The 15,167-nt window shown below is 44.8% G+C and overlaps 2 protein-coding genes across 2 annotated transcripts in view; one reads left to right on the plus strand and one right to left on the minus strand.

Annotated features, from left to right (window-relative positions):
- LOC140420057 (uncharacterized) overlaps positions 1-15,167 on the minus strand; it is a 263,088-nt gene that overhangs the window by 196,931 nt on the left and 50,990 nt on the right. The gene's annotated exons all lie outside the window — the stretch shown is intronic.
- Positions 1,923-12,523, plus strand: LOC140420055 (uncharacterized). The gene is made up of 2 exons (XM_072504073.1): positions 1,923-2,209; positions 4,184-12,523. Exon 2 carries the CDS (start codon positions 4,735-4,737, stop codon positions 5,851-5,853), a length of 1,119 nt encoding a protein of 372 aa, XP_072360174.1. The 5' UTR covers positions 1,923-2,209; positions 4,184-4,734; the 3' UTR covers positions 5,854-12,523.

The following is a 15,167-nucleotide window of genomic DNA, read 5'->3' on the forward strand; positions in this document are numbered from 1 at the left end:
AAGGCATCCGACGAACTGATCCACATGGCCACAGCATTGGAACAACCGGCGAACGTAATGGCAGCAGAAGCCAGGGAAGCTGGATAGGCACTGGCTGAGGTCTCAGCTGAGCTAGTAGCTGTCCGGACCGTGGCATTACAAAATCGACTGGCTTTGGATTATCTGTTAGTCTCTCAGGGAGGAACGTGCGCTATCATAGGTCAGGAGTGCTGTACTTATATTCCAGATGGCTCTGAAAATATCACTAACTTGGCCGACCATATTAAGAGACAGGCTGCTCAAATTCAAGAGATTGGCAGTGAATTTCATGACTATAACCCGCCGGGTTGGCAAGGATGGTTGGGTCACGGATTATTTGATTGGATCTTTAAGGCCTTCATTTTACTACTCCTAATTCTACTAGGGTTAGGATTTCTTGGTTGCTTGTGTAAATGCATTTTCAAACGAGTCATGGATATACCTATTTAACTAGTTGTCATGATATGACAAAAGGAGGGAATGTGATATGGTACGAATTAAGTAATGGCATGATGAGAAAACTGGTCAATGGGAAGATTGGTCAAAAGGTTTGATACAATACCAGATAGACTGAAACTACTCATTCCAGCTCCCAGGCCCAGGTAAAGAATTCTGCCCTAACTATTTTCAGACTAGTATGGCCACGGACCAACTCTGCATAACTTGAAGTCTGAAAAGATCAGCGAAGGTCAAGCCATTCCAAAACACCGGACCTCGGCAACTCCTGATAAAACTAACTCGTCATAACCCAGGACCGTAGGAATTTAAAACAAAGATAATTCAGGAAAAAACAAGTCTATTCTGACGTTTCAATGTTCCCTCCAACGACTAAATAATGGTATGAGTGATATGGCCAAACATGGTCTGGTCTTGCTTCCGTTTGTATTTCCGCTCAAACTCCTGACCATACTGTTGTCATATAATCTTGATAAAGTTAATGTATAAATATTGAGCTAATTCTCCGCAAAAAGCGCAGAACTTGTGACAGACTGAGCAGTTTTGTTGACTGCCCTCTGACTTCAAGTTTCAGCCATTACTGCAAGCAGTTGTTTTCGAAAATAAAGCTTGTTATTCTGTCGTAACGAGTGTGTTGAATTTTTCTACCACAGAAGCGGGAAAATATTAACTTTGACAATACAATGCCCCCAAAAAGTTCACCAAATTACACGTTCCATGTCGTGACCTCCGGCCCTCGAGACCTTCCAGCCGAAACTCACGAAAAGCAACATGTAGGCAACAGTCAGTAAAAGGCTGGAAAGTCCCAGAGTCTATCCCGACTGTCCAAGGAGCCAACCCCCGGAGCCTCCAGGAGCAGCAGCAACCCAGCACCAACCCACCCCGGGCTGCAGGCGGCGGGCGCGGTCTTCCGTTAGAATTCCAACCCTGGCCCCAATCCGACCTGCCGCTTTCAGTAACATATCCAGCTCCCCTCCTTCCTCCATTCCGCAAACGCCGACCTGGCCCTCCGAGAGCCTGCGTTTGATGGAGACAGCGCAGAGGGAGCTCCACTCCCCATCCACCGCCTGCTGCGCCTGTCCTGGGCCAAGCCTTCCAGAGTCTGCACCCTCCCTGGATTCACTTCCTTTCCCTTCAGTTGCTGCACGTGACCAATTGAAGGTGAGAATGAGAAAAGAAATGGAAAGGGAGAGAAAAGAAAGTGTTTTACTCACAGGTGTCGGAGACAGGAGGAAGTTTCAGTCTGTGTGAAGCTCAATCACCATTCACACAGAGCTCGCGTTGATTGGCTGGAGGAGCAGAGTCCTTCCGGTCCTAACTCTTCTCATTGGTCAACACCTCATCAGGAAGGTCAGGGGGTGAGCTTTTCCTCGCACATGCGCAGCCTCTCCTCTCTCTTGGACATGCGCAGTCCCGGGCCGGGAGGAGGGGAAATCACCGAGAGGCTTCTCGCTGTGGCCGGAGCTGTCAGCCGGTTGTCTGGAAACCTTGTCTCGAGGAGGGGGAACAATGAGTCGGGCGGAGTTGCCGCGCTTGCGCACTGGAACCGTGAGACGTCACCACAGATTCCTTTGCGCGCGCCGCAAAGTTGTTGCCCAATGGGAAGAGTTGGTGAACCGGAAGGACTCTCTTCCTCCATCCAATCAGCTCCCCCATTGTCTGAATGCGGAAGCTGAACAATGAGCAGAACTAGGACCTCACACGGACTGAAAACTTCCTCCTCTCTCCAACATCTGTGAGTAAAACTCTTTATTTTCTCATTCTGAAGGGAATGGAAGTGAATCGAGGGAGGGTGCAGACTCTGAAAAGCTTGGCCCAGGTCTCTCTCTCTCGTAAAGACATTGGCATCCTTTGCTCCCTCAGCTTGACACATTTATTTGTCTTTCTGAAAGGACGGTCTCTTTCCCAATGTTCACAATGAAAGGGCTGGTTTCCCCAGGAGATGGCTGACATTTAAGGAGACAGTAAATGAATATCGGACGGAGACATGTCTTGTGTTATGTGGTACAAATTAGATATTTATGGTTCTGTAAGAAAGTATATTTATTATTATTTCTAGCTTTGTAATATTGTACTGTAGCTATGTTATATATTTCCAGTCATCTCGTCCCTCAGAGGGTTATTAGTCTCTGGATTTCTCTTCCACAGGGACCAGTGGGATGTGGGGGTCATTGAATATATTCACGGATGAGGTGGACAGATTTTTAATAAGTTATTATTTTTTAAATCATTTTTTAAACAATGAGTGCTACAGAGTAACAGAAAAAATGGTGGGAAATGGGCACAAAGTGGAACAAGAGATATTGCCAACATAAATCCAAGCAACACGTTGCAGAATTCATTTGGAACAGGATATTTGAGGGACCAGAGCCTCGAGATGAAATGCCAGATCAATTGAACAACCAGTTAACAGGTTAAAATAGACCATCAAGTCCTGGCAGCATCCTTGTAAATCTCTTCTGCACTCTTTCTAGTTTATCAATATCCTTCCGATAATAGGGTGACCAGAACTGTTCCTCATCATCCAGATGAGTTTTCTGCACTAAGGTTATGTCGACTTTCTCCTTAAGAAAGGAGAGGATATTTTTCCTTCTGATAGGGTGATGGATACCCCATACATTACCTGAGAAAATTTGCAGATTAACTGCCACCATTAGTTAGGCGACAGAGAGAACAGGAACAGATTTTCACACCACAATCGGGCGTTCGCCATTACCCCCTCCTCCAACTCACTTTACACCAGAGGCACCAAAGTCTCCCCAAACTGCTCCTTTCACAGATAAAAGCCCCGCCTGTACCAGAGTAGGATAAAGTCAACATAACCCCTCCCATTATAACAAAAATACAAAATAATCACCACCACAATAGATCCAAGGGGACATTCCTCAGTAAGACTGAGGACCCGGAGGATTAATCCGATGGCCAGACTGGCGTTACCCTCAGGGTACCTTCTCCAAACTGAGGAGAAGAAAAGAAGGGCCAACAAGGGAATGGGGATCGAATGTCCCTCCCACATTTTAGACCCACCCATGAAGACCTGCATCCACCACTTCCCACCCTTTGGCAATGGCACCACAAGGATCTGCCATGATTGACGCTCGGATAATAGAAGAAAGACGATGGAATATAAGCACACAGCCCATCTGCCATAACTGAGATAATATAATACAAGTCCCTGGAACACTCGAGGAGAAGAAGAAGACATTCAAGCGGCCCTCACGGAATAACAACTCCCTTCAACAGGATAACAGATAACAAATTCAGACAACAACACCATCATAGGGAAAGAGTCCAGATTAGAGTCTCAGTTAGTCTGGGCTGCAAATCTTCGCTCCAATTCTTCCCCTTCAAGGATTTAGCGAAGACCAAGGCAGTAGTCGGATTATTGAAAGACTTGACGGAGTTGTCGGATACAATTTTCAGGGTCACAGGATAAAGCAACATAATTCACTGTAAGGTGAGGTGGGAGCCAGTTCTCACCTCACCTTGCCCATCTCCAGGACCCTCTGGTGATCTTTCAAGTTGTGGAAGAATTGGGTGGGTGGATATTAGATACAGCAGAGTGAGAATGGAGGGAGAGTGTGTGGGACGGAGATTTACAGCTTTTGAGGAATGAGAGAGTAAAGAATGTTCTCTAGGAACTAGAATTGTCTGTTCTGAATTTCTATTCTGTACTGACAGTGATGTCTTTTGTAAATTGTTTTCACAGGATATTAGACGAAGAGGAGGAATTACAGAGAGAAATCTCAAACTTTACGTCTCGATCTGGCTGAGTCTTTCAATTCCTTGGAACTGAATATTATCGGCCTTTGAATCTAGAAGGAGAAATGTTTGTCTGTACTGTCGGCTTCAAAAGATTTTAACCATCAGTGTGACTGGAAAAGCACCGAGACACACACACCCGAGTGAGAGTGCTCCAGAGCACTGACTGTGGAAAGAGCTTTTAACAAGTTACACAGTCTGAAAAAATATTGCACCGTTCACAGCGGGTAAAATGAAATGAAATGAAAATGAAATAAAAATCGCTTATTGTCACAAGTAGGCTTCAATGAAGTTACTGTGAAAAGCCCCTAGTCGCCACATTCCGGAGCCTGGTACGGGAATTAAACCGTGCTGCTGCCTGCCTTGGTCTGCTTTCAAAGCCAGCGATTTAGCCCAGTGAGCTAAACCAGCCCCTGAGAGAGACTGTACATGTGTTCTGTGTGTGATCGAGGCTTCAACTGTTAGTCAAACCTGGAGAGAAACGAGGAGACCCAGAACATGGAGAAACCGTGGAAATGTGGGGACTGTGGAAAGGGATTCAGGGCTCCATCAAAGCTGGAAGTTCATCGACGCAGTCACACTGGGGAGAGGCCATTCACCTGCTCTGTGTGTGAGAAGGGATTCAGTCGATTAGCCACCCTGCAGTCACACCAGCGAGTTCACACTGGGGAGAGGCCGTTCACCTGCTCTCAGTATGGGAAGGGATTCACTGAGTTATCCAGCCGGCGGAAACACCAGCGAGTTCACACTGGGGAGAGGCCATTCACGTGCTCTCAGTGTGAGAAGGGATTCACTACTTCATTGAGCCTGCGGATACATCAGCGAGTTCACACTGGGGAGAGGCCGTTCACCTGCTCTCAGTGTGAGAAGGGATTCGCTCAGTTATCCAGCCTGCAGACACACCAGCGAGTTCACACTGGGGAAAGGCCGTTCACCTGCTCTCACTGTGAGAAGAGATTTACTACTTCATCGATCCTGCTGACACACCAGCGAGTTCACACTGGGGAGAGGCCGTTCACTTGCTCTCAGTGTGAGAAGGGATTCACTACTCCATCGAGCCTTCTGACACACCAGCGAGTTCACACTGGGGAGAGGCCGTTCACCTGCTCTCAATGTGAGAAGGGATTCGCTCAGTTATCCCACCTGCAGATACACCAGCGAGTTCACACTGGGGAGAGGCCGTTCACCTGCTCTCAGTGTGAGAAGGGATTCACTCAGTTATCCAGCCTGCAGACACACCAGCGAGTTCACACTGGGGAGAGGCCGTTCACCTGCTCTCACTGTGGGAAGGGATTTACTACTTCATCGAGCCTGCTGACACACCAGCGAGTTCACACTGGGGAGAGGCCGTTCACCTGCTCTCAGTGTGAGAAGGGATTCACTCAGTTAACCAGCCTGCAGACACACCAGCGAGTTCACACTGGGGAGAGGCCGTTCACTTGCTCTCGGTGTGGGAAGGGATTCACTACTTCATCGAGCCTTCTGACACACCAGCGAGTTCACACTGGGGAGAGGCCGTTCACCTGCTCTCAGTGTGAGAAGGGATTCGCTCAGTTATCCCACCTGCAGATACACCAGCGAGTTCACACAGGGGAGAAGGTGTTAACCTGCTCTTAGTGAGAGAAGGGATTCAGATATCCAGACACCCTGCGGGAACACGAGCGACTTCACACCTGGCAGAGGCCATTCACCTGCTCTGAGCAGGGGAGACATTGAATGATCCTTCCCAACTACGGAGACACTAGCAAGTTAATGCTGGGGAGAGACCATTCATCTCTCAATGTGGGGAGGGGGGGGATTGTGATTCATCACACCCTGTTGTGACTCCAACAAGTTCACAAATTACAGATGTTGGCTCCGTTGTTATTGGTTCTGCTCTCACTGACATCCAGGACTGCATTTTGTTCATTCTGACATCTGGTGAATGGTGATGATTGGAGGGTTTCTTTCTGCTGGACTGGCCAGTCTAACACCTCTGGCTCCGATGGGCTGACCATTTTTGAGGCTAGTTGCGATTACCTGGTTCCAAGTTTGGCGAGGAGCACAGAATGAAAAGGTGTTTGCACGTCGGAAGATATTTAGTTCCCAAAGCAGCCACGTTGCCATGAAGATGGGCTATGGTGGTTACAGGGTTCTTTTGTCTAATTTATCTGGGTGTTTCTCACAGAAGGAAACTGTCATGGTATGAGGGGTAAGTTGTCTGTGGTAGGTTGGGAAATTACAATAAACGTATCACTGAAAGTGGCAACGCAGGTGGATAAGGAGCTAAGAAGGCAGGCGACATGCTTTTCTTCATTGGTCGGGGCATTGAGTATAAAAATTGGCAAGTCATGCTGCAGCTGTACAGAACCTTAGTTAGGCCACACGTGGAATATTGCCTCCAATTCTGGTCACCACATTACCAAAAGGATGTTGCGGCTTTGGAGAGAGTACAGAGGAGGTTTACCAGGATGTTGCCCGGCATGGAGGGTATTAGCTAAGAGGAGATGTTGGATATACTTATATTGTTTTCACTAGAGCGACGGAGGTTGAGGGACGACCTGATAAAAGTTTACAAAACTGAGTGGCACGGACAGAGTGGATAGTCAGAAGCTTTTTCCCAGGTTATAAAATTAAAGTACCAGGTGAAATAGGTTTAAGGTGCGAGGGGCAAAGTTTAGAGGAGATCTGTGAGGGAGGTTTTTTTACACAGAGGGTGGTGAGTGCCTGGAACTCGCTGCCGGAGGAGGTGGTGGAAGCAGGTACGATAGTGACATTTAAGAGGCACCTTGACGAATACATGAATAGGATAGGAATAGACGGATACAGACCCTGGAAGCACAAAAGGTTTTAGTTTAGACAGACATCATGATCCGAGCAGGCTTGGTGGCCAAAGGGCCTGTTCCTGTGCTGTCCTTTCTTCTCTGTTGTTCTATGTATGACGATAGACAATAGACAGGCAACCACTCACATTTTATTTACATAAAATATAGATTCCTTTGAGAAGCAAAAATTAAACAGCAAAATGAAGCTATCGTAGCTAACAAGAAAAGTTAAAGATTCTATTAGATCAATGGAGGAGACTCATAAAGTGGCCCAAATAGTAGTGAGCCTGAGGATTGGGAACTTGTTTTAGAATTCAGCAAAGGAGGACCAAGAAACTGATGAAGAGAAAATAGAATATGAGAGCAAACTGGGGAGAACTGGAAAAGCTCCGATAGGAATTTGAAAAGGAAAAGATTAGCAAAGACCAATGTGGGTCCATTCCAGGCAGAGACAGGAGAGTTTATAATGGGGAATAAGGAAATGGCAGAGAAACTAAACAATGTGTTTGTCTTCACGGAGGAAGATACAGAAATTGTCCCAAAAACACCAGAGAACCAAGGGACCAGTGAGCACGAGGAACTGAAAGAGATTAGTATTCGTGAAAAAGTAGTATTGGAGAAATTAATGAGATTGAAAGTTGATGATTCCCCAAAAGCTGCTGCTCTCCATCCCAGAGTGTTGAAAGAGGCGGCTGTAGAGATAGTGGATACATTGGTGATCATCTCTCAAAATTCTATAGATTCTGGAATGGTTCCTGCAGATTGGAAGGTGGTAAATGTCACCTCACTATTTAAGGAGGGAGAGAGAAAACGGGGAACCACAGACCCATTAGCCTGACATCAGTAGGAGGGAAAATGCTACAATCTATTATAAAGGATGTGATAACATACGAATTAGGAGCAGGAGTAGGCCACTCGGCCCCTCGAGCCTGCTCCACCATTCAATAAGTTCACGGCTGATCTGATTGAAACCTCAACTCCACAGAGGCCCCTTAGAAAATACATCTGAGGAAATAGTAATAATATTCTTTATTATTATAATCTTTATTATTGTTACAAATAGGCTTACATTAACACTGCAATGAAGTTACTGTGAAAATCCGCCAGTCGCCACACTCCGGCCCCTGTTCGGGTACACAGAGGGAGAATTCAGAATGTCCAATTCACCTAACAAGCACGTCTTTTGGGACTTGTGGGAGGAAACCCACGCATTTTGGGGAGAACGTGGAGACTCCGTACAGACAGTGACCCAAGCTGGGAATTGAACCCGGGTCCCTGGAGCTGTGAAGCAACAGTGCTAACCACTGTGCCTCCATGCCGCTGTGTCAGTTATGGGGAACAAGGAAATGGCAGAGGAGTTAAACAGAGTTTTTTGCATCAGTCTTTATGGTGGAAGATATTTTGCCTATCCCATTAATACTAAAGAATGGAGCAATTAAATACCATCACTGGAGAAGTCATTTTGGACAAACTAACGGGGATAAGATAAGTCCCCTGGATGGCTGCATCCGAGGATCCTAAAAGAAATGTCTGCAGAGATAGTGGATGCATTGATCGTAATTTTCCAAAAATCCTTGGATTCTGGGGAAGTACCAGAGGATTGGAAAACTGCCACTGTGACAACCCTCCGATTCAGAATGGGAGGGAGGAAAAAAATAAGACACTATAGGGCGATTAGCCTAACATTTATTGTTGAAAAAAATGTTGTAATCAATTATTGGGAAGTAGTAGGAGCACATTGAGAAAATCATAATCTAATCAAACAGAGTCAACATGGCTTTGTGAAAGGGAAACCGTGTCTGACTAATTTATCAGAGTGTTTCGAGAAAGTTTCAACCAGAGTGGATAGAGGGGGACCAGTAGATGTGTTGTATTTAAAATTCCAGAAGGCCTTTCACAAGGTACTTCACAAAACGTTATGTCATGAGAGAAGAACCCATGGAGTTGGCGTGGATAGAGAATTGGCTAATGAGCAGGAAACAGCGAGTGGGGATAAGGGGTTCTTTTTCAGGTTGGTGACCTGTAACCAGTGGTGTACCCCGGGGATCAGTCCTGGGATCGCAACTGTGTACAATTTATATTAATGACTTGGAGGAAGGAAGCGAACGTACTGTGCCCAAATTTGAAGACAACAGGAAAATAGGTAGAAATGCAAGTTGCGAGGGGGATACAAACAGTTTGCAAAGAGATATTGAGAGGTTAAGCAAGTGGACAAAAAGTTGCCATATGGAGCATAATGTGGGAAAATGTGAAGTTCATTTTGGAAGGGAGAACAAAAGAACAGTATTATTTACATAGTGAAAAACTGCAGAAAGCTGCAACGCAAAGGGACTTGGGGGAACTTGTGCACGAAACACAGAAAGCTAGCAGACAGGTGCAGCAGGTAATCAGGAAGGCTAATGGAATGTTGGCCCTGATTCCAAGGGGGTTGGAGTATAAGAGTCGAGAAGTCTTGCTGCAGCTGTACAAGGGGCTGGTGACACCACATCTGGAGAACAGAGCAGTTTTGATCCCCTTATGTAAGGAAATGTATTATTTCATTGGAGGAGGTTTAGAGAAGGTTCACGAGGATGATGCCAGGTATGGAGGTGTCTTAGGAGCAAAGGTTAAACAGGTTGGGACTCTACTCATTGGAATTTAGAACAATGAGAGGTGATCTCATTGAACCATACAGGATTCTTAAGGAGCTTCACAGGGTAAATGCTGAGAGGATGTTTCCCCTCATGGGAGAATCTAGGACCAGAGGGCATAATCTTAAAATAAAGAGATGTCAATTTAAGACTGAGATGAGGAGGAAATTCTTCTGAGAGTCTTTGGAACAATGAGAGTTGTGGGGACAGAGTCCTTTGTCTATTTAAGGCTGAGATAGATTCTTGATCAGTGAGGTAACCGAGAATTACAGGGAAAGGGCAGGAAAGTGAATGTGTGAAATGTCAGATCAGCTGTGATCCTATTGAAAGATGGACCAGGCTGGAAAGGCCAAATGGCCTACTCCTGTTCCTATTAAGTCTGGTCTTAGTATGGTCTTATTCCTGCCTACCCACCCGATAACCTTTCACACCCTTGCTTTTCAAGAATCAATCCAGCCTGCCTTCAAAATATTCAAAGTCTCGACTTCCACTGCCCTTTGAGGAAGAGAGTTCCAAACCCTCTGCCTTAAATGGCCAAGTTGTTACTTTTAAAGTTACTCCAATTTCTAGATCCTCCCACAAGAGGAAACATCCTTTCACATCCACCCTGTCGAGGCCGCTCAGGATCTTATGCGGTTCAATCTTGTCACCGTAACTCCATCGGACACAAGCCCAGCCTGTCAATCATTCCTCATAAGACTAGCCTCCAATGCCAGGTATGAGTTCAGTAAACCTTCTCTGAACTGCTTCCAACACATTGACATCATTCCTTAAATGAGAGCATTACTGTACACAGTGCTCCAGATGTGGTCTCACCAATGTCCTGTATAACTGAAGCATAACCTCCCTACTTTTGTATTCAATTCCCCTCACAATAAACAATAACATTCTATTAGCTTTCCTAATTACTTGCTGTACCTGTATACTCGCCTTTTGTGATTCATGCTCTTGGACATCCAGATCCCTCTGAATCTCAGAGCTCTGCAATCTCTCACCATTTAGATAATAAGCTTTTTTATTCTTCTGGCCAACAGGGCAATTTCACATTTTCCCACATTATTCCCCATTTGACAGATCTTTTTCCACTCATTTAAAATATACCTTTTTAACCTCCTTATGTCCTCTTCACAATTTACTTTCCTGCTTATCATTGTACCATTGGAACATAGGAGCAGGAGTTGGTCATTCAGCCCGTCGAGCCTGCTCCACCATTCAATACGATCATGGCTGATCATCCACTTCAATGCTTTGCCCCCACACTATCCCCATATCCCTTTATGTTATTGGTATTTATAAATCTGTCAGTCTCTGCTTTAAACACACTCAATGACTGAGCTCCCACAGCCCTCTGGGGTAGGGAATTCCAAGATTTACAACTTGCAGATCTCTGTAGATCAAACCATTGCCCCGTTCTATCCCCATATCCCTGTCAGTTTACTTCCCTCAAAAGCACGTCCAATTTCCTTTTAGAAACATTCCAACATCTCTGCTTCTACCTGCATTGTCGGAAGTGGCTTCCAGGTATTTCCCACTTTCTTCAAATGCAAATAAGTCTCAGAGAGCACAGGAAGAGGCCATCCCACCCATCATTCCCATGCTAGCTCTTTGAATGAACTTTCTAATTAGTCCCATCGCCCGGCAAGTTCCTTTTCCCCCAGAATCTGTCCAGTTCCCTTTTGAAAGTTGCTGTTGAATTTACTTCCTACACCATTGTCAGGCAGTGAATCCCAACAACTCGTTCTGTTATAAATCTAATAATTTCACGATACTCTGTGTTTGGATTTTCACAGGGGATTTGAAATGGGGAGAAAGATATTGTTGTTACACAAAATCAAGACTCAGTCTTTATGAATGATCTTCATGAATGGATGAATGGGCAGAGTGTGAAATACCCAAGTTTGCGGTGCCAGACTGGCAGTGCCAAGTGCACACGTTCCAGGGGCTGGGCCAGGGAGGGCCACCCTGCCCTAACCCTCACCACTCAGGGGCCTCCCAATGGCCCGGGAACCCTCGGGAACCGTGACGCCTGGCTCTTGTCTGGATGGGCCAATACTAATCGGCGTCCATGTGACCGACTGGGGAGTCGCTTATATCAAGGTCTTTACATAGGGTGTCCTTCCCGTTAATGGGATGGAGATTGGCCTTAATTGTATCCAGATCTCTCCAATGGGAATAGGCCGGTTAGATCTGAAACCGATTGGCGCTTAGTGAGGTGCCTGATTTCAGACTCTCCTGCGATCTAAGTGGCGCACTTGGATTTGCACCTTGCGCATCATGGCCATTAGATCGTACCTTGATTTTCATTTGCTGTAAAAGCTTCATTGCTGTGTATGTAAAGAATGTGCAATGAGGATAAATGTACTGGCAAGAGAGACCTTCAAGTTCTGATTCGCCTCAACATTTGAAACTGTCTGAATAAGGGATTGTACAGACTCAGATAAAGGGATAGTATGAAACAGTTCTATTGTATTCCTGTCTAAGATAATGAGAGAAGGTGGCGTCAGTAATTGGGGATCCAATTAAATTAATCTAGTGACCAAATTGACCAATTGCCATGTTACAACAGGCCCAACTCTGACGTGCGGTAACGGTCACTTTGGGGATAAAAGTAGAGGTTCCAAAAGTCTTCCTTGTTGGCCAGGTACTGAAGATTCCCGAGGCTGAGTTCGAAGGAAATGACTGTCAAAGAAGGAGCCAGACTCCCGAGGCTGAATTCCACAAGAATTACTGTCAAAGAAGGAGCCAGAGAGGGTTACGCTTCTACAGGCTGATCACCCACATGAAGTTGTAAAAGTTAATGTCTTAAAGTTGTTCAGTAAATATTTTCATTTAATAAATTTATTTTTAAATTTACTATCCGGAGAATTCTGATTTTGTCTTAATTGGTTAAAGTCTTGTCTGAACGAAAGTGAATTTATTTAATGGTAAGTTGGGTGTGACTGAAATCAATTAAGTTCCAGATAAGATCAGAAAACATAAACCTTCAATTTAAAAAGTTACATTTCTATAGCGCCTTTCACAATCTTAGGATGTCCCAAAGTGCTTTACAGCCAATGAAGTACTTTTGAAGTGTAGTCACTGTTGTAATGTAGGAAACACAGCAGCCAATTTACACACAGCAAGATCCCACACACAGCAATGTGATAATGAGCAGATGATCTGGTTTTAGTGATGTTGATTGAGGGATAAATAGTGACCAGGACACCGGGAATAACTCCCCTTGCCCTTCTTCAAAATAGTGGCTGTGGGAACTTTTACATCCATCTGAGGGGGGCAGACGTGGCCTCAGTTTAACATCCTATTTGAAAGAAAGCTGTTCTGACAGTGCAGCACTCCCTCAGTGCTGGGATGAGGAATGTTGGAACTGGTTTTTGTCCACAGGTCCCTAACTGGGTCTTATCCTTATGATCCAGAGGTGATAGTGCTGCCCCCTGAGCCATGGCGGACACAAGTTAGAAAGGAAAAGTTATACTTTAAAACCCTCCACCCTTTGCCTCCGATGCCTCAATCTAATAATTAAAAACCCAGTATAAATAACATGGATTTAACTGACAAATGTTGAAGTATTGATTTTGAGCCACAAGTTTTAACTTCCCACTTTCTCCTCGGGCACCTTTCTGTCTCTCTATTGCTCATATCAATGACAGCCGGGTGACAGAGCTGAGGGCTGAAATTAGCTGAAAGTAACGGGGCCTGCATCCCAGTTGGAAAACTGCAATAGATGTTGCACTAATCGAGAGTCAGGTAGGTGCTGGAGGACTGACTGGGAAATGGACCTCAAATCAATTGTTACATCGGCCACTATTCCGATCCCAGACCAGACCCCAACAGTGGCTAGGATACTGGACCAAACCCCCAATATTTCAGTTTATTTGTCAGACTGCGGAAAGAATGATTCGCTCCAAGAGTCATCACATGAAGAAATAGAGCTTGGTTATTTTTAAAATAAAATTTTATTATGGCGACAATATTAAACATTTTAACATCACACCCAAAAACAACAGCTTACAATTACCCATTTAAACACTACTACTCAATCCCTCATTAAACAACAGGAAAAGAAAGATACAGCTCTCAATCTATCTTACTGTGGAGAATTGTGGACCGAGAATTCAACTCCTCCAAATCTTTCTCCAAAAACTGCTCTCTAAAGATTTTTTAAATGTCTTTCTGCCTTCCTTGGTTCCACCCAGCAATGACCTCATCTCCCCAAGCTGGAAAACAAATTATCTCTGACGGCTGCAAAGTATATTAATTCCACAAGTACTTTCCCAGTCAAACCACAGTCCATTAGCCCAGACTGAAAAACACATTCCTTTGTCAATTTCATCTTCTGGCTACTAAAAACACCCACGCCCTGCAAAACAGGATCCTTCTTTAAAATAAAAACAGGACCACTGCAGTGAATCACACTTTAACCCGATGCTTTTAACCCTTAAATTGCTCAATACATTTATGATCGAAATTTTCCTAAAATCTTCCAATTGTCACACCTCCCCCTTTAAAAAAAATGAACCTGCTATGTACGCAGATGGCTTTATTTTTCTAAAAACTTTTTAACGTTAAACATTTCTTATGATTTTATGCAACTTATACTCTATAATAACATTTTACATTTTTCAACAGGCTAACATACACGTGAGTATAGTCCATTTTAGTCTTCTCACATGTTACAGTCATTAGCATAAATTTAACCACTACTTCGAGCAAGAGAGATTTCAAAGATCAGGGTGGCCTCCCAAGATTACACAAGAAAAGCTTCATCAACAATTCAGTGATAAATGCACAGAATGGTGGCACAGTGGTCAGCACTGCTGCCTCACGGCGCCGAGGTCCCAGGTTCGATCTTGGCCCTGGGTTACTGTCCGTGTGGAGTTTGCACATTCTCCCCGTGTCTGCGTGGGTCTCACCCCCACAACCCAAAAATGTGCAAGATAGGTGGATTGGCCATGCTAAATTGCCCCTTAATTAGAAAAAAATAATTGGATACTCTAAATTTAAAAAAAAACAATTCAGTGATATGTAGTTGCCTGGCTCTGACAGCAGAATTCGTCTCTTGATGGTCAGACAGATTGCTATCGATGCTGCAGCATTCATCATCTGTTCTTCACATTTATCAGCTGCTTTGTATTCTGTGTCTGTTGAGGATAGCCAAAAATAATGGGTAAGTGCTGGTGCATTTGGACAGTGCAAAACAACAGTCAGTGCATGCAAATGTTAGCTGAACATTCTGGCTACATTTGTACAAGCTCTTCAGCCTCCACCACAGACGATGCTCTCTGTAAAACTGTGAGACAGCTCCAGTCCTGACCAGATACTAGTATAATCACCTCTTGTGTCACTACCGGTGTGACATGGTAGCACAGTGGTTAGCACTGTTGCATCACATCACCAGGGACCCAGGTTCAATTCCCGGCTTGGGTCACTGTCTGTGCGGATCTCCACATTCACCCCATTGAACCAACTTGCTTGAACTTAAATTATCCGTTTCATCCAC

This window comes from Scyliorhinus torazame, chromosome 5 (genome assembly GCF_047496885.1).
Source record: "Scyliorhinus torazame isolate Kashiwa2021f chromosome 5, sScyTor2.1, whole genome shotgun sequence".
Classification (NCBI taxonomy): domain Eukaryota; kingdom Metazoa; phylum Chordata; class Chondrichthyes; order Carcharhiniformes; family Scyliorhinidae; genus Scyliorhinus; species Scyliorhinus torazame.

Excerpts from the sequence above, each read along its gene's own strand:
- LOC140420055 (XM_072504073.1), top strand. The coding sequence starts at position 4,735 with ATGGAGAAACCGTGGAAATGTGGGGACTGTGGAAAGGGATTCAGGGCT.